General features: G+C 46.6%; 2 protein-coding genes across 3 annotated transcripts in view; one reads left to right on the top strand and one right to left on the bottom strand.

Annotated features, from left to right (window-relative positions):
• Nucleotides 1-8,969, top strand: part of LOC136359695 (ubiquitin carboxyl-terminal hydrolase 34-like) — a 36,137-nt gene extending 27,168 nt beyond the window's left edge. The window contains 11 exon segments of the mRNA XM_066316563.1: nt 6-132; nt 474-581; nt 1,591-1,695; nt 1,868-1,944; nt 2,961-3,113; nt 3,967-4,090; nt 4,791-4,870; nt 5,427-5,567; nt 5,694-5,840; nt 6,247-6,406; nt 7,682-8,969. Of these exon segments, the coding sequence (XP_066172660.1) occupies nt 6-132; nt 474-581; nt 1,591-1,695; nt 1,868-1,944; nt 2,961-3,113; nt 3,967-4,090; nt 4,791-4,870; nt 5,427-5,567; nt 5,694-5,840; nt 6,247-6,406; nt 7,682-8,271 (1,812 nt within the window). The 3' untranslated portion in view covers nt 8,272-8,969.
• LOC136359696 (activator of 90 kDa heat shock protein ATPase homolog 2-like) lies at nt 2,056-21,052 on the bottom strand. 2 transcript variants are annotated; one of them, XM_066316565.1, is made up of 9 exons: nt 20,957-21,052; nt 20,686-20,876; nt 16,912-16,997; nt 16,196-16,310; nt 14,966-15,054; nt 14,629-14,751; nt 13,769-13,870; nt 12,904-12,955; nt 2,056-2,183 (listed from the first exon to the last, which is right to left on the bottom strand). In XM_066316565.1, exons 1-9 carry the CDS (start codon nt 21,034-21,036, stop codon nt 2,071-2,073), a joined length of 951 nt encoding a protein of 316 aa, XP_066172662.1. In that variant the 5' UTR covers nt 21,037-21,052; the 3' UTR covers nt 2,056-2,070. The 2 variants fall into 2 exon arrangements, with proteins under 2 accessions (XP_066172662.1, XP_066172661.1); XM_066316564.1 differs by lacking the exon at nt 2,056-2,183 and adding an exon at nt 8,891-12,670.
• Nucleotides 21,053-22,526: the final 1,474 nt, after the last annotated feature.

The raw sequence follows: 22,526 nt of genomic DNA on the forward strand, positions 1-22,526 counted from the left end.
TCCAGTCCTTTAACACGTTGCACATGATGTACCACGAGGCCACAGCTTGCCATGTGACTGGAGACCTGGTAGAGCTTCTGTCCATTTTCCTGTCGGTTCTGAAATCCACACGTCCGTATCTGCAAAGAAAAGGTAGGATTATAACTCTTGAAAGGATTATGCCTCTTGTCCCTAAATTAATTTTCCTCACCCAAACCCTAGTGTTTTGTCTTGCTTGTTAGCTGTTTTTAAAAATTTACTGTACAGTAGAATATGCGGCTGTTAATGGATATTAAATTGTTACTTATTGACTTAATACCAAACTAGATTTCATACATTTAATAGCAGTAGACCAGTGAGATTTAACAGATTCCTAGATGGATTAAGACCATGGTAGAGGAAAAAGGGATTCCTCAGCAGTAAAATTCTGTGCTTTATTTAATGAGCTTTTGAGCCATGAGCTGAGCAGCCTCCTGGGATGTTTGCATTTGCAGATGTGAAGCAAGCTCTCATCCAGTGGCAGGAGCGGATTGAATTTGCCCATAAGCTCTTAACTCTGCTCAATTCCTACAGTCCTCCTGAGCTCAGAAACGCCTGCATTGGTAAGTCCTGGCCATGCAGGACCTGTCCTGCACAGCCCCTGCTGGGAGATGGGAATGCCAGAGCAGGTGCTCTGCTGGAGACTCTGGAGGGTGGGATTGTTGGTGGGATACTGTCAGGGCATCAGGACTGCTGTTCTTACTCCAGAGGTCTGGGTTTGTCAGGCTGCACTGAACATTCCTGTGTTCAGTTCAGGCACGCAGGCTGGGGGCACAAAAAGGCACAGGTCCCTTTGTGACACCGATTTGCCACCTGATAAGGGCATGGCTGAGGAGTAACTCCTCACTTCAGGGGTCATTTAGTGTAGAGTCAAATCCCAGATCTGACATTAAAATTCAGACATGAACTAAAGCTCCCCTTAGAAGGGAGCATGGAGACCAGGTACTCTGAGAAACAGCTTTTCTTGTTCATTTTTATGATTCAGTACTGTGAAGTGTAAGAGTGGAACTAAAGCTTAAATAGCTTGTAGAAAGGAATGGATTTGGTTTTTAAAGTGTGGACACAGGTATTATATACAAATGCCTCTCTTGCATTAGGGGAGCTATTTCAGAAAGGTCCAGGATTTTTCTAGCTTAGGCTTTTTTAATATTATTTAATGGATTGCAGATAAAGGCCCAACACTGTGTCCAGAATACCCTTTTTTGTGTGTGGTTTGTATGCATTTCCCCCTGCTTTGAGTATTTTCTCACTGTCCTCCTGACTGCTGCCGGTTGCCATTTTCCAGGCGCCAAACCTGCTCTGTTACAGAAGAAGCAAAGAGGGTAATTTCACTGAGGTTGTCACTCTGCAAGCTGGCCCCTCGCTGGTGGCTGCTGCACACTGAGCTCTCTCCTGGGGCAGAGGTGAAGGGAGTGGGGATGGAGGCAGGGGTGTCACTCAGGTGTTCCTCACAGTGGAGCTGCGGCAAAAGGGATACCAGAGAGAGTTTGCAAATTGCATGAGCCTGAAGATGAACTGTTTGCTGTTAAGAAATAACAATTTATAATAGCAAAAACAACTTTTTGTTTGTAGATGTCCTCAAGGAGCTTGTACTTTTAAGTCCTCATGATTTCCTACATACTCTGGTTCCATTTCTACAGCACAATCATTGTACATACCACCACAGTAATATCCCAAGTAGGTATTTCAGTGATTGTATTTTGAAGTTCTCTTACACTATTATTACTCTATCGTGTTCCTTGCTGATGTCAAATATTGACCTTTTTAATATATCCCTATTTTATCCGAACTTACACTACAGTGTCTCTTGGACCTTATTTTCCATGTCGTGAAAATTTGAAATTAATAGGGGGGAAAAGCAATATTCGTCCTCCGCGTCCCGAGCTCAACATGTGCCTCTTGCCCACCATGGTGGAAGCCAGCAAGGTATGTCAGCAAGTAGTCCTGTAAAGAATTACTTCTCTGTTGTTTTCCCATTTTTATAAAAGTATTGGAAGAATCCAGTAGTTGGATGCATTTACCTTTTCTTTGTAAACAAAGCATAATTCTTCTTCAAGATGTGTTGTCCTCATATACTCCATTCTGGATGTGCACTTCAGAAGCACCATTTCTCTGCCCTTGGGGATACACAGCTTCATATTGCAGACACCGTGAGGGTCTGGGCCCTGTGGTAGGACAAAAACCCATAGCACACATTTTGGTAATTTCCCAGTCTGTCTGTGGCATTTATAAAGGAGATCGAGGCACCACCCAGGGATTGTCCAGATGGGTTTCACACCATTTTAAGATTTATTGCCAGCCAGCCAAGGAGACCCCACAGGTTCCCTTAGAGTCCATTCAGCTGGGACTGAGGCGTAATCTCCTACTTGTTTGGGTGAAATCCAGTGCCTGAAATGTCATAAAGGGCTTTAAGTCTTTTCCCTTTCCGTTTCCCCTTCTGTGGGCTTCCTGATGGGATGCCAGCTTTGGTGGGGCTGCTCCGTAGTGACCTACCACGTCCCGTTGTTACAGCTGCAGCAACGGTGGGATTCAGCTCACGTCACTTTGCCTATCTAAAAGGTCAGCATCCAGCTCCTCCTGGGGCTCCTGCCCATAGATACCCTGGGAAGGAGAGAAAGAGCTCCCCTCCTTCCCGTCCCAGGCACCTGAGCGTGGATGAGGCGAGTCCCTCTCCACGGAGTGCAGGGAACACCAGCGACTAGATTTTAGATAGCTAAAGTCAGGTCAGGTGAATCCCACCCGGAAAGGAATATGTATGGACAATCATTTGAAGCAGGAGAACTGGTTACTTGCTGTCCAGTAACTGTGGTTCTTCAAGATGCTTTGTCCACACAGATTCTGTGCTCCTCCTGCTGTGCTAATTCCGAGTGCTGTGCTAGGGGATTCTGACGGGTGAAGGAATTGAGTGGTGGTTGAAGCCGCCATACCCCTTGTGCCCTCAGGTACAGTGGTCGCAAGGACACACTGGGTGCAGGCACAGCCCCAGTGGACACAGCTATTCAGAAAGAATCCAATCTCCTGCACATGGGGCCTATGTGCACGTAGATGGGAATCTGTGTGGGCAACACATTTCGAAGAAGCACGGTTACTGTAGGGTAAGTAACCCTTCTTTTTTAAAGCTTTCAGAACGATGCTGTGTCTTATTTGTGCACCATCAAATTGATTGTGTAAGCCCAGTGTTGGAAAAGATGTTAGAGAGCCAGAAGCTGTCTCTAGTGGGTTTCCCCATCGTGCATCCAGAAGTGACAATACATAATGTTAAATATCTGGACTTAAAAAGTTGTCGTATTACGTGACACAGTATTTCATCCTTTATATCAAACTCCTAATACATTAGGAAGGAGATATTTTTAACTTTCTAGAGCCACATCCACAGTCACATTGCCCTGTGGTTTTGCATGCTTGTTTTCCATTCAGTTGCTCTGTATAAGGTTGTGCTTTTTTGCTTGAGTTTTAGAGGTTTCCTCTTGGCTCTCTGATGCCATTTTAGGCTTATATATGTCCAAAATGTTAAAATATAGACATATATGTATCACTGGAAATTCTGCTCTGAAGCTCGGTATCGAGAAAATTCTGACTTCTGCAGATCACAGCTGACAAGTTATGATTTAAAAAGCAGTAGTGTGTATATATTTAGGTGTCTGTATGTGATACAAAGTTCCTGCATTCTTTTCTTGTCCTCTTCAAGCCCTGGTATTGGCACAGCTTTGCACCCTCTTGGTGTTGGCTCAGAACCCTCCAGTAGGAGATTTTCCTGGCGGGGAATTGCATTTACCATCCCTGGTGCTTGCCAAGGGCTGGGTGAGGAGGCACCTGGAGATTCCCACTGTTTTCCTGTAGCCCAGGATGAAACTTTGCAGGGCGAGTGACAGGGAGGGAGATGCTCAGGGCAATCTGGGAGCTGTCCTGTGGCTTTGGAGGTTAAATGAGCCTCTCTTAAATCTTCAGGGCAAAGATGATGTTTACGACCGGATGCTGCTGGACTATTTCTTCTCCTACCATCAGTTTATCCACCTCCTGTGTCGAGTTGCAATCAACTGTGAAAAATTTACTGAAACTTTAGTTAAAATGAGTAAGTGTCAACTTGAAACAGACAAAGGATTTTTTTTTTTCTGTGATAGCTCCGAGTCCTTCTCCACTAAGTTTTATATTCAGAGTTTTTAAGAAAAAGCAGAGCTTGTGAAACTTGTTGTGTTTGGATATTATTTTTATCCACAAAACTGTTAATCTGTTTATAAGAGAGTGCAGCCTTATGCACATGACTGAAATGTTTTGGGCCTGTCCAGAAAAGAGCTGAGGGAACCACTGAGAATTCAGTCTTACTGTGCATTTAGAGTTAAAGATAGGACTCACTGAGGCTGTTTCTGGGTGGTTGGCAGTTTAAATGCCTTTGGATCAGATCCTGAATCCTCAGCATCTCAGCAATGGCAACTAACTGACAATATTGCAATTTTTGTATTCCCACACAACCCCAAAGGCGAGTTCCTCAGTGTGCACAGACCTCAGTGTCACACCAATAATCTCATCCAAGGAGCAATGAGAGAATATCCTTTTTTCCCCTACATCACCCATCTGCTTGTTGTTAGTCACACTTTTCCAATGTATTTATTTAATGGACTGTGAAAACCTCACAAACACTACAGCTTTCTGTACAAAAGGCTTGGAATGTGATCCTATAAAATGACAGGGCACCTTGGCAGTGCTTTTCTGAGGACTTTGTGTGTCTCCCATGAAGTTGTCCCACACTGACCTCTTCCCTCATGCCACCACAGGTGTCCTGGTTGCCTATGAAGGTTTGCCACTTCACCTGGCGCTCTTCCCCAAACTCTGGACTGAGCTTTGCCAGACTCAGGTAAGAGTCAGAGCCAGCAGAGAGGAAACACAGGCCAAACACAGTGAATGGGAACAAAGAGCCCACATTGTCACTGGTGGGTGGTGTCTAATAAAACACTCTCTGTGTTACTGCTGTCAGAGAAGCCCTGCTGAATCAAATATGAAAATCTGCCCAATTCTCCTTGCTCCCTGTATCCTGCAAAAGCTTAACACAGCAACTCCCCCCGGTAATGGTGGTGGATGTGCAGAAAGCACCTCGTCCTGCCTCTGAAATTCCAGCTTTTTGTGTAGCACAAACGCTAGGATGGTGAAGGGAAGATGAGGAGGTGTCAAGGTCTGGGTATGATTGCAAAGGGCTTGGCTCATGGATCAGGAGATGCTGTCTCTTCCCATACACACTGGGGGGGGTGAACTGACCTTTCTGGGGAAGGAACTTCATCTCAGGAAAGTGAGAAATAAGAATTGTCAGTAATTGATCTGTAACATTTCCTGGCTTCTGATAGACTGAAGTGTTTCTCAGTGGGCCTGGCCTGCAGTTGTGGTGCTGACTCTGCCCTCTTCTCTCTCCTTGCCAGTCTGCAATGTCCAAGAACTGTGTGAAGCTCCTCTGTGAAGATCCAGTGTTTGCAGAATATATCAAATGTATTCTGATGGATGAAAGGACCTTTCTTAACAACAACATTGTCTACACCTTTCTGACACATTTCCTTCTCAAGGTATATGGTCTTTTAGCAGTAGTTATTACTCCAAGGAATGCAGGCACTGATGGTGCTTCATTTTAGGATGCTGTTCTCACAGTTCCAGTTTTTTGTGGCTTTTAAAAAACTACTTTGTTTCCACAGGTGCAAGGGCAGGTATTTTCTGAAGCAAACTGTGCCAACCTAATCAACACTCTAATTACAAATCTAATAAATCAATATCAAAGCCTAGAATCTGACTTCAGCAACCAGAGAGTTGAGATTTCCAAAGCAAGCTCTACATTAAACGGGGTGAGTCTTTTCTAACAAACACGAGGCAGCTCATTTCCTACAGAAACTCCTCAGTGCCGTGTGCCAGGTGTTGGGCACTCCCTGCCCCAGCTGTGCTCCCGGGGAGGGCATGGGAGATCGGGAATATTAACTTGCCTGTGGAGAGCAAAGTATTAACAGCTGCAGGGGCATTAATGCTGTAACCCAGCAAGATTTTGTGTGTCAGCACAGCATTGCCACCCCCAGCACAGATCTGTGTTCAGGTCAGCAGCTAGTGAGTGGGGAATTTCAGTGGTGTCAGTAGCTCTAGAAGGGGATCTTTGGGCTGCTCAGAGCATGAACAGCATCTCCTTATTGCAGTCTCTGTGTGCAAGATTCATCAAACACCAGTTTGAAAGAAGCCTTAAGTTTGTTCCTCTGTTTCCAGGACCTCCAAGCACTTGCCTTGCTGCTTTCAGTGCACACTCCCAAACAGCTCAACTCAGCCCTGATTCCAACTTTACAAGAGCTTTTAAACAAATGTAGAGCTTGTCAACAGCAGAGGAGCTCATTACAAGAGCAAGAAGCCAAAGAAAGAAAAACTAAAGGTTTGGTGTTGCTCTGATGAGCCTTTTATCAAATTCATGTAATATGTCACTTTATTTCTGCGGGGTGGGCCATTCCTTGGCTCCAAATCCCAGTAGTACACAAAAACACCATTTTATTATGGAGCTAAAATCCATGAATTGCACGAATGGTCCGAAGGGAGATAGGTGTGTGTTGAAGTGCTGTGCTCAGGGCAGGGCGGGAGCAGCGGCTGTCCCCTGAGCACAGTCCCTTGTCCCCTGAGCACAGTCCCCTGAGCCTGGTCCCCTGTGCCCTGAGCACGGTCCCCTGAGCACGGTCCCCTGAGCCTGGTCCCCTGTGCTCTGAGCACAGTCCCCTGTGCCCTGAGCACGGTCCCCTGAGCCTGGTCCCCTGTGCTCTGATCACGGTCCCCTGTCCTCTGAGCACAGTCCCCTGTCCCCTGAGCAGAGTCCCCTGTCCCCTGAGCCCAGTCCCCTGAGCCTGGTCCCCTGTGCCCTGAGCACGGTCCCCTGTCTGCTGAGCAGAGTCCCCTGAGCACGGCCCCCTGTCCCCTGAGCACAGTCCCCTGAGCCTGGTCCCCTGTGCCCTGAGCACGGTCCCCTGAGCCTGGTCCCCTGTGCCCTGAGCACGGTCCCCTGTCCCCTGAGCACAGTCCCCTGAGCCTGGTCCCCTGTGCCCTGAGCACGGTCCCCTGTCTGCTGAGCAGAGTCCCCTGAGCACGGCCCCCTGTGCCCTGAGCACAGTCCCCTGAGCCTGGTCCCCTGTGCCCTGAGCACGGTCCCCTGAGCACGGTCCCCTGAGCCTGGTCCCCTGTGCTCTGAGCACAGTCCCCTGTGCCCTGAGCACGGTCCCCTGAGCCTGGTCCCCTGTGCTCTGATCACGGTCCCCTGTCCTCTGAGCACAGTCCCCTGTGCCCTGAGCACGGTCCCCTGTCCCCTGAGCACAGTCCCCTGAGCCTGGTCCCCTGTGCCCTGAGCACGGTCCCCTGTCTGCTGAGCAGAGTCCCCTGAGCACGGCCCCCTGTGCCCTGAGCACAGTCCCCTGAGCCTGGTCCCCTGTCCCCTGAGCCCAGTCCCCTGAGCACAGTCCCCTGTCTGCTGAGCAGAGTCCCCTGAGCACGGCCCCCTGTGCCCTGAGCACAGTCCCCTGAGCACGGTCCCCTGAGCCTGGTCCCCTGTGCCCTGAGCACAGTCCCCTGAGCCTGGTCCCCTGTCCTCTGAGCACAGTCCCCTGTGCCCTGAGCATGGTCCCCTGTCATCTGGGTCCCCTGTCATCTGGGTCCCCTGTCCGTGCAGATGACGAAGGAGCCACCCCGGTGAAGAGGCGGCGGGTGAGCAGCGACGAGGAGCACGCCGTGGACGTGGGCGACATCAAAGGCGAGCCCCGCGAGGCGCTGACCCCCACCAGCACCTCGGACAACGAGACCAGGGACTCGTCCATCATCGACCCGGGCACGGAGCAGGACCCGCCGTCCCCCGGGAGCAGCTCCGGCAAGGAGTACAGGATGGAGGTGCCCTCCTCGTTCGCTGAAGACGTGATGCTGGCCGCAGAGGAGCAGCCGGGCAGCGGCAAGTTCGAGGAGTGCAAGGAGCTGAAGGACCTGCAGGCTTCCAAGGATCCCCTGGGAGCCGAGGAGGACTCGGAGTTCCCCTCCACGTCCATTTCGGCGGTTTTATCCGACCTCGCAGACTTGCGCAGCTGCGATGGCCAAGCCTTACCACCCCAGGAGCCCGAAACTCATTTATCCATCAGCTGTGGCCATTCCAGAGGACTCTTCAGTCACATGCAGCAGCATGACATTTTAGACATCCTGTGCAGGACCATTGAGTCTACGATTCACGTGGTCACACGGATATCGGCGAAAGGAAACCAAGCTGCTTCTTGACATTAGATGGAGCATGTCTGCTTTTAAGTCTTTTTTTTTTTTTTTTTTTTTTTTTTTTTTTAAATCCTTCTTCTCCCCCCCCCCCCCCCCCAAAAAAATGCTGTTTGTATAAGTTTTGCTTATTTCGGTTTTGTGCTTCAGTTTGTCCAGTGCTCTCTGCTTGAATGGCAAGATAGATTTATATGCTTAATTCTTGGTCAGGCAGAACTCAAGATTTTTTTTTTTAAATTTTATTTTATTTTGCATCTACCGTACACTTTCTTAAAGGGCAATCAGATAATGGCTATGTTTTATGTAATTAAGAGTTCACTGTAGTGGCTTTCATTTAATATGGCTGTCTGGGAGACAGGGCCTCCTGGCCTTGTATGATGTAATTTAAACTTATGGCATTTTTACTGTGTATAATATGGTGTCCTCTGTGCCAGTTTTGTACCTTATAATCGAGGCAGATTGCCTCAGATCGCTGTGGTTCTTATTATCAAAATTAAGTTTACTTGTATACTAAACAACCACAAGAAATTTGATTCTGTAAAGAATCCTCTTTAGCTGTGGCCTGGCAGTATATATATGGTGCTTTATTTAACAGAATACCTGTGGAGGAAATAAAGCACACTTGATGTAAAATTAATTGTTTTATTTTTATTGACATGATCAATTGCTATTCTGTGCACTTCATTAAACTGATTGTGATGACTTTTCATTTGTTTATAATATGTTGCTTCAGTCTTTGGATTTCTCAGCAAAGAACTTCGTAAGTGAAACAGCAGCAGAGAGAAATGATGGTCAGAGGTTCAGACTTGCTGTAAATGTTGGTGCTTGTTTAGTGTGCATGAGTGTTCAGCCACACAGTGGAGAGGGGCTGGTGCTTGGTGTTGGCACATAAAGTGCTGTCAAAAGCCAGTGGAACTCAGCTTCTCATTTCCTTTATTTGAACATCTCTTACTTAATTTTTCCCCTGCACCATTTACAGACTTCCTTCCTTTTTTCCCTCTGTTCTGTCTGGCTGTGCTCCCTCACTTTTTGACAGCTTCTGCACCCCTGGAATGACTTTACCATCTCTCCCATTATACCTCCCCGTTACTTCTGAGTAATACCAGTTTCCTATGTGACCTTCTGGACTGTCAGTGTTACTGGTTTTAATATCTGATTAAACTCCATTTTCAGCTCCATTTTCCAGTTGCTCAGCTCATTTGTTTTTCTATTGTCTTCATTTATCTTGGTCTTTTATCTTCAGATTTCTTTCGTTCCATCTACCATTCACTGCAGTTTTGCATCACTTGCTGCTTCTTGAGTCTGTGATGCTCTTGCTCCCTTTGAATTTACTCTCATTGGTTTTAACTTTCTCTAATTAATTTCTCTCTAAAGTTTACAAATTTATATTCCCATTTATTTAGCATTTTTATCCTGCATTTAAAGACACTGCTGACACTGGTAAGTGCTTAAGTTGGTATCCTCATTATTCAGACATGAAATATAATAATGGTTTTGTTCTCTTCAAGAATAATTTTATTACCTTCTCTGATTAGCTTTCCCCAGATTTTAAGTCCAGAGAAATCATCAAAGTTTCTAGTCAAAACTTCTACAATCAAAATGTCAAGGAAAACACTGACCTATGGATCAAAACCTGAGCTGCAGGCAGCTTTTGTAAGCCTTTGGGTGAGTAACTGTCTTAATTAATCAACCTAATTAACACTGTGCGGCCAATTGCTGGGATGTTGTCTGAGCTGGTGCCCCATGGCTGGCTTTGGCAGGTCCTGCAGGATGCCACCACCAGAGCTGTGGCATTCTGGCCTTTGGGGTGTCTTTTCAGCTCATTTTCAAGCAGACCAACTATAAGCAGTACTTGAGAGTGATTTCATCAAGGATACATAAATACTCCACCATTAATCATGTCAGGATTACCCGAAAAATGATTATTCTTATTGCTCTTCCCTCACCTCCTGATTTCCCCCTTGAGCAATCCTGCAGTTTTTACAAAGAAGATTTTGCAGTAGTTATTTGAACAGAGGTAAGCAATACCTGCACAAAATGTGTCTTGCTTTTCCAGAGCATTTCCAGGTGTTTGGCCTGTCTCCCTCACTTTCCATGCTCTGTAAGTAATCACATCCTCCACTCCCCTTCTCTCACTTAACTCAAGTTTTCTGGTTTTGTGTTCTTCTGCCCTCAGAAATGTTCCCTTATCCCCTGCCTTTGAAAACCCTTTAACCCTAAACCGTTTAATCTTCCACTGGCTTCCTCAGTCTCTTAAAGCTTTGATTTTCTTCCAGATTTTATCCCACTTCTCCTTTATTATTACTTATTTCCTCCTGGAATTTCTACCTCCCATTTAACCCCTTCAAAATTAAGCTTTTAAGTGCTCTCTCCATGCAGAGTCAGCCTCTCCTCTGGCACTTAAAGTGCTGAGATCTGTAAAGAATTTTAGCCATAAGCTTACAAATCATGTCTTTCCCATTGCATTCCTTTTCTCTTCGCCTTTCTCAGCTAATTATCATCTAACATTTTTTACTTTTAATTAGGAAGTCTAGAAGAAATGCTAGCAGCAGTTTTAGAGGGGTACAGAGCTGCTCCTCCCTGTTTTCTGGGGGTTTTGGCAGCCCCACACCTGGAGCAGGGACTGCAACGCTGGAAGCACAAGTCTTGTCTTTTTTACCAGTGACTTGGAATTGCTGCATTCCAGTGAGGGCAGGGAGACAAGAAAACCAATTTCCATCAGTCATGAGGGGAAAATGGGTGAGGCACAATTCCCAGAGAGTCCTGGGGCTGCAGTTTCACTGTTTGGAGAAGCTTGGAATTGCATAGAACCACCTACTCTCAGAGATTAAATTGTTGCAAAATCTCTTCAACCACCTACCCACAAACCTGCTGAAGCCTGAATTTAAACATTAAACCTTAATTTCCCTCTGTCAACCACTACCCTAAATCATTTTTGTATTCAAAACATCAGGCTTTTCTTCATTGAATATTTTTGGGGGAAAAGGTAACTGAATTTTGAGTGTTCAGAAACAGATGCCATTACTCAGGAGGTTGTTCCCCACCTGGCACATGGACACTTCAAACAGCAGCAGCAACACCCAGGAACTGCTCTGTGCCTCTCCTGTCACTGGGGGGACTTTGTTCTTTTTACTACCACAGACCTCACCTCCGAGGGGTCAATAAATCACTGCCAACTTCAGGAGATCCTGGCCTGCAGCAAGGAGCAGCACCTCTGTATCCTCGGGATGATGGAACCTTTTTGGGTGGTAAGGTTGCCATGTGTTGGCATTCCTTAAAAATAAAATATACAGGACTTAACTACTAAGAATCTTATTTAGTGTGGCAGTATCAGTTTATAGAGAAGATCAGCTTGATGTAAAGTATCATTTTTATTGAGCCAAGCACGTTTTCCAAAGGAAGACTGCCCTATTGTGCTCACTTTGTTTCAGATTGCACACTTCATTTGTACACTTTATTTAGAAAGCATTTGAGAACTACGATATCCTTGCTCACCTCAAGATGGTTTAATTAGGAATTACAATTTGATCCTGTCAAAATTCTCTTTAACGGGTTTTCTCTTTGAGGTACAACATTGCAGAGGGCTGTAAATCACTTCAGTGGAAGGTTTTACAGAACTGCAGAGAGAAAGCACTACTGTTGTTTCTTCCTAAATAAATGTCACACTGAGGTCAAGTAAGGGAGTATAGTGCATGCAGGCCTAATAATTACATGACATTGTTAAATTTCTTATTTAAAACTGCAGCTGCAAACAGTCTGCAGTTAAAAGCATCTAGCAAATATTCCACGAGGCTGTAAATAATACCCCTCCGTTTCTTGAAATGGATCAACAGTTTTATAATCCCTTTCAGCTCACCTGTGCTGGGAACTCCATCTCCTACAGGGATTTAATTCTGCCACTTGATGCTCTGAATCCTAAGGAACTGGAAATGCTTCCTGTTGAATGTGTAGCTCACCTCCCTCTGAGGGCAGGACTCACTGCAGCTGGATCATTCTCTCTCTGAAGTTGGAGGCAAGCAGACCAGAGATCACTGTCCCCAGGTAAAGCTGTTTATATACATTCTGACTTGCCTCTCATTCCCTAAAAACCCATAAATAGTGCTTAAACTATGTACAGTCTCATACAAGTGGGGTCTTTATTTTTCCCACAAATAAATTATTTTTTTTTTTAGAAAACCGAATGTTAACAAAGTATAAAAAGTAATGCCCTAACAAAACTACAAGTGCTATTATCATTCTATGTTGTCTTTTGAGTGCTGCAGTAAAATATGTATTTCTTCAAAATATTGCTTCTTCCAGCATTGTCTTGTACTCTCCTCATGGGCAATGGGAACCCCTTTACATTCCAGCTCCAGTTCCGACTGCGCCGCCAGCTCCTGGAAGTTCAAGGCCACTGTTGCATAATGTTCTGAGGGAGGAAAAGAGGAGCCTTCAGTGAAGTGCATTTTAAAGAGTGACGTTTCTTGGTGCTGGTTCCCTGTCTGTTGTGCCTGAGGACAGGCTCCTCTCACAGCTCTCTGGACTGGGCTGATCGAGGAAGGTCGTGGACCCAAGGAGTGTCCAGCCAAGGCTGGGCCCTGCCAGCTTTGCTCCTTCCTGCAAAGGAGCCCTCCAGTATCAGAGATCCCCGGGAAAACTCACCATCAGGCCAGCTCCTACACCGCCACTTCAGGACAATTCTTTGGCCTGGCACCTGTGGAAGATAAGCAGGTTCTCCTTGTTAGCACCTGGGAGAATTCCCATTACAGTTCTCCCTGAAATACAGGGAAAGGAGCATTATTATCTTCTGGAATACTGGACACATGCATGTAAAACAAAAGCAAGACTGGGCTTTGGCTTTTGCAATAAACTATTTTCATGGAGCTTTCAGCCTGCTGCATTCCACTGTTCTGTTTTTTGCTTGGGGAAAAGGCCAGGACTCATTATTTACTGCACACAAAACACTGATTTTCATGCAGACTTTGAAACAAGGACAAGCCCAGTTTTCCTGACTGCAATTTTCAAGTGTGGCCGAGTGATTGTGTTGCACAGCCCAGCCTGGCCCAGTACACAAGTAAGGCACTCCTGCAGATGAAAATGGTTTTTAGGACATTTCAAAAATGCAGCTGAGCTCTAAATTACCAGGTTTTTCCCTTCTATTTGCACCAGCATTCAGCTGGGACAGAATAACACTTGCCCTGAATAGAAAAGAGATAATTTCCTCAGTTATTATCCCGAAAAAGGGATAGGGATTTGGGAGATAAACCCTAAACCTGCTTTCTCCCTCCTCTCAGTTACAAAGGCTTGTGCTGGGTTTTCTGCTCCCCGTGCAGGTCTTTGGGTGTGGTCAGTCCCTGCTCTTCTGATGGGACAGGAAAACCATGCAACAGAAGATCACCCGTTTGGTTTTGAATTAGAGGAACTGAAATATGCACCAGAGAAGCTGAAATGTACAAATTTATGCTGCTTTTTAGCTCGGAGAAGGAGCCACCCTCCCTCCCTTTTAAAGCAGAGTAGAGCTTTTTACCAGTTCTGTGTATTCACCACTGACACAGCCCTCAAACATCTGAAGTTTGCCTCCTTTCTCTGCTTCAATCACGGCTGGGCACTTGGAGAACTTCTGTACCAACTAAAAAAAAAAACAAAAAAAACAAAAAAAACACCATAGTGGGAGATGAGGGAGGGGTGCTGCAGGAATTAACTGAACTCTGATACACCCGGGAGTCTTTAAACACTCGTCAGGATTTTGGTTTTATACAGCCTTGCTGGGGTGGTGGCAGGGGCCACTGAGGTGCCAGCGTGAGAATATTAATGCACTGGTAACTACAGACCAGCACAGGCTCTGTCCCTGCACAGCCACAGCTGCAGCCACAGTTCCCAGCCTGGGAAATGAGGGAAATGGAGCAGCAGCTTTAGGAAGGTGCAGAAGAGCTGCTAAGAGCCATTTTTATTTCCCAGAGGTAGCCCTGGGATTGTCATTTAAAGTTCTCCGATGCCAGGCCAGACTCATTTGAAGGACACAATCCCAAAATTACTGATTGTGTGTTTCTCACCCTATAAGCAATAGTATCATCACCTCCAGTAATTAATCTAATTAAGCTGTAGGGAACAGCGGTGCCATTACTGAGCCCCTCGGGGTCCTCAGTAACACATCAAAGAGCAAAGCTTTTGTTACAGACAGCACAAGGAAGCTGCACCCAAATCACATAATGATGCACCTTCACTTTGTTAAGGGAACACCTGGCAAAAAAAGGTCTAAGGCAGCCTAATAAACGTTCATCAAATGGAATTTTTACTTGACACTGTGATGTGTTTACTGCTTCCACAACCCTTCAGCAGCATAGACATCCACAGTCAGTTAAAATGCCTCTTGAAAGTATCACTTACTTCCTTCTTTGTGAAGATGCTGTAAAGCTCATCAGCTGGAGAGTTGAAGACTTCCCTCATATGTATCCTCACTGTTGGAATTTTTACTCCAACCATATCCAGAGACTGCGGTGTAACAGAATCCTGCAAAGCAAAAAAAAAAAAAAAAAATTCACAGGAATTACTGCGAGATCTTGACCCTTGAAAAGGGCTGTCAGGGCACGAGTGTTGTCCCCTGCCCATTCTCAGACACAGTGTGTGACTGCCTGGCGTTCATGCGCTGCATTCCTGGGTTTACTCAGCAGTACCATTGATCAGGAGTCACTGAATTCAGTGGCTAAACCTGAAGCCAACCTACCTGCACCGTGCTCCCGCTTGGTTTTCGCTCCGTGGCCAGCTCCTGACCAACAGGAGCTTTCGTTGGCAGGATCATTCCCAAGGTGAACTCTGTAATGCAGAAAAGCACTTCTCAGTGTGCAGCTGAGCTGTTCAAGCCCCTGACATTCAGATACTCAGTAAAGATCACCAAAACCCTGGAGAATGGGTGAAAGTCTGCAGGACATAAAACCCAATCCGGTTTCCCCAGTTTAACTTAATGCTTCCATCAGGAACAGGCCTAACAGCCATTTCCCTTAAAAAGGCCTTTCCAAGTTACCTGAGCCCAAATCAGTAACATCTGCACAGACTTCTGGCAACACAGCAGATGTTCAGATCAAAAAGAAATAATACCCAAGGCAATTCTTCTAAGTTTGGCAGAAGACTGCAGTGAAACTCAATCCAGAATGGGAGCCACCCCTGGCAGAGGCTGCTGCCCTCCGAGTTTCAAGTGTTAAAGAATCTTTGGATACCCTAAAAATCATACACAATGTTTTCTCAAGCCGAAAATTGCTGGATTCAGCTTGGCAAAATGACACAGCACTTTACAAAAAAAGAGGTAACAATTTAACAAAGCAGTTCACGATCAGAGGTGCACCTGATCATGCAACTACAAGCTGTAAACACACCAATTTTTGGCGCATACTTTACTGGTTCTTGGAAACAGCTGTAATTCACAAAAATACCACAGTTCAAAAAACAGAGAGGAAAATTTAAATTTGGTTCACCTTTGGTTTAAAAGAACAAGTGAAAATTTGTAAATTTAGTAAGTTTAGGACAATAAAACTTTAGAATCTCAAATGATAATGGCAAGCTTAAACATGAGCAGAGTGTGTATTTGTAGACTGAAGAACAGAAATAAAGACAGCATTTTTAAAATTCTAGAAAATAACTAATTTAATTAATAACTAAAACAAAGAGATACAAAACTAAGGCAGCAGTTCAACCAAGGAGGGCAGCTTTTAAAAATATGCAACAAAAAGAAAAGCTAATATTGGCCAGGCCTGCGTGACCCAGCACAGCCTCAGTCAATGCAGAACCTTCTGTACATGACCACTTTTGACAACAAGAAAGATCCTGAGTGTCAGGACTAACATAATTCACCTCAGCTGGTGACAGTTAAAAATAAAATCAGTACAGACCCAGGGATCTGTCAATATCTGCCCAAGCTGTTCAGGGGAGAGGAACACCCCCAAGGTGCTGATTAATTTACCTGTTTTAAGTGCTTTTAGGTAGTCCCTCAGGGCCTCTCTGACTTTGGTGGTTCCTTCAGTTCTCATCAGGTCCTTCAGAACATCACCTTCCCCTTTCTTCTTGCTAACGTTTATCTAAAACCAGAAAAATGACAACATCTAAGAGACCCCAGTCGTGAGCGTTCTGGGTTGTGGCAACAAAGGAAAGTGTGTGGGCTTTGTTTACTGTGCTCAGAGGACAGCTGCAATTTCTAATTCATGATCTTGGGGTAGCCAACCTTTGCTAAAAATAAGTCCTCTTAAGACACAAATAAATGTATCTACACTCAGTCCAGTTCATCAAGAGCTGTTCTCAGGGGAGGCTGAAGGGTCTGGGGCAGCCCAGTATCAACCACTGTCCAACCAACACAGAGATTCCCTAAGGTCTTAGGGCTAGGGGTGGTTTGCTGTGTTGGTTTGGGGTTTTTAAGACTATAAGCAGAGTTCTTCTCAAATCTGTATTTAAAATATCATCACAAGCAATAATTACTAGCAAAGCAAACTGCACATTCCTCACTGGTAAATCTGAGAACAGAATAAGGCATTATTCCAAGTATAATAAACAAAAAGAAATAAACTACCCATGTGTAATTAGCCCACTTAATAACGGGATAAATCAAAATATGATGCCTGGATGTGGATTAAGTTTATTTAAGGACTGTGGACCTATACAGCCATAGCAGTGTTGCACACCTACCTCTGTATCATCTACCTCATTTTCTTCTGACAGGTTAGGAATTTCAACAGATCCCTTATGTTTCTCACCAGACTCTTTCACTGTACCTGTATTAACATAACGAATTCTTAAATGCATCATTAAAAACTATTTCCCCCACAGCAAGAGTTTTACACTTGGAACTCAGTTGTACAAAGGTGTTACCTGAAGGGAGTTGCCTCAAGGCTGATTTAAAGGAACTGAAGAGCAACCTGAGCCTCTGCTGGGAGCCGTGTTCCCTATCCAGGTGCACCAAGGGATGGACAGGGACCCACCTGCTCCCTGCACTGCTCTCCCCTGCAGCTGTCACCCACTCTGACACTCTTTACAGCCTGTCCCCGACACTGAACGTGCACCTGAGGGTGGGCAGGGGAAAGTCCTCACCTGCCCTGAGTGGGACTGCTCTGGATTCAGGAGCTCCCTGGAATGCTGACCATGCCCTGTCCCTAACTGTGTGATAGCTCCCAGCACGGGCATCTTACAGGAAATGTAATGTGTATAATGGAGAGGTACACAACCGGCATTTCTTAAAACAGGAAACTCACACGCTCATTTACAGCACTTGATACTACTTTTATCCACTTTACAATCACTGCAGACTGCAGAGAGACTCTGCAAGGACAGGAATGAAGCTCCACTTGTGATCCTTTGGGCCAAGGCCCGTCTCAGTGAGCTGCCCCCATGCCACCCTGCCTCCCATCTACACTGAAAAAATTACACTGAAGACTCTTCCCCTTTGCCTTTCGAAAGGATTTTGTTATTTAAACTTACTCACTAATTAAATCAGATAAAACCTCTTCAGAAAGCAACGACAGAAGCAGGCAGGTCAGTCAGCTCCGTGTCAGAACATTAAAGATCCCAACAAGGTGCTTCATCAGCAAAACTCTCAAATTCCATCAGCCCAGGGCTGAGCACAAGGGGAATTATCAGGAAGGCAGATGCAGAATTTCTGGGGATTCTCACTTCCACAGGAGCCACCTGGATCCCACTGTTCCTGACCATCACTCATTACTTTAATTACCTCCCGGAGTCCCCACGCGAGCGCGGGGCACGGACAGACCCCCACTGGGGACAGATCCCCGCTGGTGACAGAGCCCCGCTGGGGACAGAGCCCCGCTGGGGACAGAGCCCCCGCTGGGGACAGAGCCCCGCTGGTGGAGATCCCAGTGAGGGACTCCAACAAATGCCCAAGTGTTTCCTGGCACGAGAAGAGTGAAGGGCTGGTGGGAGCACAAAGTGCAAAGATCCCTCCCCACTCGGGTCTGAGGCAAGGAGAGATTGCACAACATGCACATTCACACACATACAACATTCACACACAAGTCTGTGAATCCACAGCTACACAGGCACAGCCACAGCAAGACAGTAGAACTCGACCCTGGAGCTTCCCAGGAGAACGGGTCACTCCCTGAAGCCATGGGAACTGCTTCAGGCCATCCCTGAAAGCTCCTGGGCCACAAAGCCACCTCAGTGTGCTCTGCTCTGATACCTGCCAGCACCAGGATCAGTGCAGGAAAACCACACAACACGGTCTTTTGCAGACAGTAAAATCCATCTTATTTGTGGCTGCTCTTCCCAGAAAGGAGTGCAGGCATGCAGGAAGGGGTTTTGGGGAGCAAAACACAAACCTGACTTCATTTAGCTAATTCTATTAGCAATTTTCAGAGCCCCTAAAATAAAGTTTCACTTTAATAAAGTGACAGGGTCTGTGCTGGGCAGCAAAGTCCAAGCAGTGAACAAACAGAGCTGGTGGATCAACAGGACACAGGCAGAATGTCAGTGCAGCTCTGCATTTTCACTATCACTGTAACGTAAACAAAGCTGATAATAAAAATACCTTTTTATCAATCAATCAAATTCTGTGTTGGAATTGCACTGCAATGCAATAACAGACCTGAGAAGAAATTATTTTTTGGTTTCCTGCCAGTCCAGTGTGAAGCACACATCTCAAAGACCCAGCTGTAACACACTGCTGAAATACCTGCTTTAAAAGGACAAACATATTTTCACAAAGCTTCCACCACAATGTGGAATGATCCATTAAAATCATTACACCCTCTAAAAAATGACAGAACAGCCATTTTGCTCCATTTTAGTGCCATTAAGTATGCTCAGTTTCTCACTTTCTCATTTCTCTCTTATCTAAATGGCTAAGCAAAATGTTTTTCTGACACTGAACTTTCCAAACCGGCTGCAAATCTCAGGATTTTTATCATTTGTCCTTACATATCCACATTTTAATCATAGCCTCAAGTCCTAGTTATCCTTGAAGACTTGTAGAACTGATTACAGTTTTTTACTCTCACTTCTAATTTAGAGCTCTCAAGACACACAACATGATGGCTATCACCAAAAAAATCCCCCGGCTCCGGGTTTGGGTTTTTTTTTAGAATTTCCTGTGTAGTAGGAAATTGAAAACTCATTTAAAATTAAGCTCTCAAAGCCATGATTCACTCAGCATAGCAAAGCAGCCAGCAGAAGTCTGAGCTGTCTCTAAACGCTGACCAGCATAAACACCTTGGAGAGAAACAGTTTAAAGAGAACTTCCACAGAAATATACAATGCTGTCCACCTGCTACTAACTTTATACTCTGAAATAAACCACACCAAGCCAAACTAACCTCTGTTTAAAGTTTAAGGTTATTTTAGCTGGACTTAAAGAAGTCAGAAAGTTGATTACAATTCCTGTATCTACACTGATTTAAACTGCACGAGAGTCTAATATTTGCCTTGCTCTCTGCTAACATTTACACCACATCTCCAAGTATAGTCTTAGTTTGTAAGACATTTGAAACATACAAAATTCTCTAAAACAAACAGCAGCAGTTGGTTTAAAGCCCCTCTTACTGTGGGGTACAGACTTGGATTCCAGGTCTGTCTGTTCTGGGGTCAGCAATATTCCAGTCAGACAAATCCCCCCAGCCGAGGGCTCAGTATTTGGGGAAGCACAGCCTGTCACTTGGCACTACAAAATCCAGGGACAATCTCCTGTGCCCTCTCATTCCAGCAGCTGCTCCTGCCTCCTGCTCCAGTGCAAGACACGGGCCACAAGCTGCTGTCAAGTTTTAGGCATAGGATAACTGGAAAAAATTCCTTAGTGTCACCAAAAGCTGCAAACAAAGAGCTTGTCATGGGACAAGTACAGCAGAGGGCAACTCCAAGAGCCGGGATTATAAATGGATATGGCAAAACAAAAAAAATGCATGGGCACAGACCCCAGTATCCCAAATAACCAGAAATTATTTCTATTTTCCAGTAAAGAGTAACTCGTAATCCTCACGTAACTCGTAATCCTCAGTGCACAATCCTCAACCAGAGTTAGTTTGTGGAACCGGCTGTAATGTGACATCTGCTGGGTTTTCCTGCTCTCCAGAGGCACGGAGCACCCAGCTGCGATTCGGAGCTGTAATTTGGGAATAGTGGAAGTAAAGCAGCCTTGGCACTCCGCTGTCACTATCACAATGCAGGCATTCACTTCTTGCGAAGCAGAGCGAATAACCCCGGGAAGGCAGCGCTGAGGAATACGCGGTGCAAAAAGCCTGGGTGAGGGGGAACGAGCCAGGCTCGGGTTTCAAGGTTATTTAGGAATACGCATTTATCCAGCGCAGGCCCACGTGGCTCCCGCAGTCTCCCCACGACTCTGAGTCGCCGCAGTTCACCGAGACATCCCCGTTTTCCCAGCCCGGGGGGACAGGCTCCTCTGCAGAGGGACACGGAGCCGCGCCAGCTCCCCTGGCATCCCCCTTTCCCCCGTACCTTTCCAGCTGAGGCGCAGGTTCCACTCGTAGAAGAAGATGAGTTTCCCTTTGCGGCTGTTGCAGGACGCTTCGCCCTCCACGTGTTTGAGGTCGCCGATCTCGCAGCGCCCGGCCTCGCCCTCCACCACCAGCCCCTCCAGCACCTCCTTCAGCTTCCTCTTGGACCAGCTGGTGGCGTCCCGCTCCGTCCTGCGCCCCGGCAGCGGCGGGGTCAGCGCCGGCCGCCCGCCGCTCCCGTCCCGCCGCCCGCGCCCGGCCCCGCCGCTCACCAGTGCCAGTTGTTCACGTTGGTGGCGTCGGCTCGCTCCTCCACGATCCACCGCGGGTCCCCCTGGCCCCACTTGGCCATGGCGCTGCCTGCTCCCGGCCGCTTCCGCCGCCGCCGCCAGAAGGTGCCAGAAACTTCCCCGCCCCGCCGGAGGAGGAGGAGGAGGAGGAGGAGGAGGAAGGCGAGGCCCTGCCCTGCCCTTCCTCCCGGCGCGGAGGGCGGAGGCAGCGGAGGCTCAGAGCTGCTGCCGTCCCGGCGGCCGCTGCTCCGCTCCTGTGTCCGGGAAACGCGGCTCCTGTGCCCGGGAAACGCGGCTCCCGTGCCCGGGAAACGCCGCTCCCGTGCCCGGGAAACGCCGCTCCCGTGCCCGGGAAACGCGGCTCCCGTGCCCGGGAAACGCCGCTCCTGTGCCCGGGAAACGCCGCTCCCGCCGGGCTGCTCCGGGGAAAGGCACCGCCTAACTGGAAAAGAAAAAAAAAAAAAAAAAAGAAATAAGGAAAATAGGGAAATTGGAAAACAGACTCTCGTTTTCAACCACTGCGGTGGACATTTCTGCGCAGAACAGAAGAATGATTGATGTCCCAGAATTACTCCATCCGAAGCAATGACAAGGCAACGCCTCTGCAATCGGGTTTATTGTCTTGCCCATTTGACACGTGCCAAAAGAAATGAACGACACTGAGGCAGCGCTGCTGCTGGGGAGGTAACCCTGCAGTACGGCACTGCAGCCCTTCCCGCACAGTGCTTGGCCTCTTCCTGATACAGCCTTGCAACACCAGCAGAATTATAATCTAGATAACATTCGCATATTCCTATTGCTCGTTTTATTCTGAGCTGTTTCAATGAGTCTCATTGTGGTTTTTCTAAAAATTTTCTTCATTGAGTGTTCTTATCAGAGAGATACATCATCACGAGGCTCATCGCCTTCAGACTCATCATCTCCAGGCTCATCATCCCCAGGCTCTGCGTCCAAAATCACTGCCACCTCGGAAAATTTAACTCCTTTCAGTTCTTTCTCAGGGGCAGGCAGTGTGGGATGAGGTGTTAGGGAAACAGCTGGCTTCTGGTTTGTGTCTGTCGGAAGGGAATCCTGCAAAAAAGCATAACGCAGGTGAGGCAGAAAGCTACAAATGGTTGAGTGTGAACAAATTATAGACAGTAGAAATCATAAAACTGTGAGCCCTTTACTGTTCACATTCCATAAAGACAGAAGAGAGTCATCACGTTGGGATGAAAGTCCTGCTCCTCCTTCTAGGCAGGGACAAAGAGCCCCTCCTCTGAGATTTTTTTCTGGAATCATGGAATGGTTTGGGGTGGAAGGGACCATGAGAGATTGGCCAGCCCCAGGCCCCCTGGCATGGGCAGGGACACCTTGCACTAGGCCAGCTTGCTCCAAGTCCTGGCCAGCCTGGCCTCGAACACTTCCAGGGATTACTTTACAAGATTTTATTTTTTTTAAAGTTCCATCAGATTGGCTTTTGTGATAGTTCCTTCCGTTACCTGATGAAGAACAATAAAATACCTTTCCCTCCATACTTTGCAATCAAAAAGCTCATTACCTGTTTTGTTGT

The sequence above is a fragment of the Sylvia atricapilla genome, chromosome 3, assembly GCF_009819655.1.
Source record: "Sylvia atricapilla isolate bSylAtr1 chromosome 3, bSylAtr1.pri, whole genome shotgun sequence".
Taxonomy (NCBI): domain Eukaryota; kingdom Metazoa; phylum Chordata; class Aves; order Passeriformes; family Sylviidae; genus Sylvia; species Sylvia atricapilla.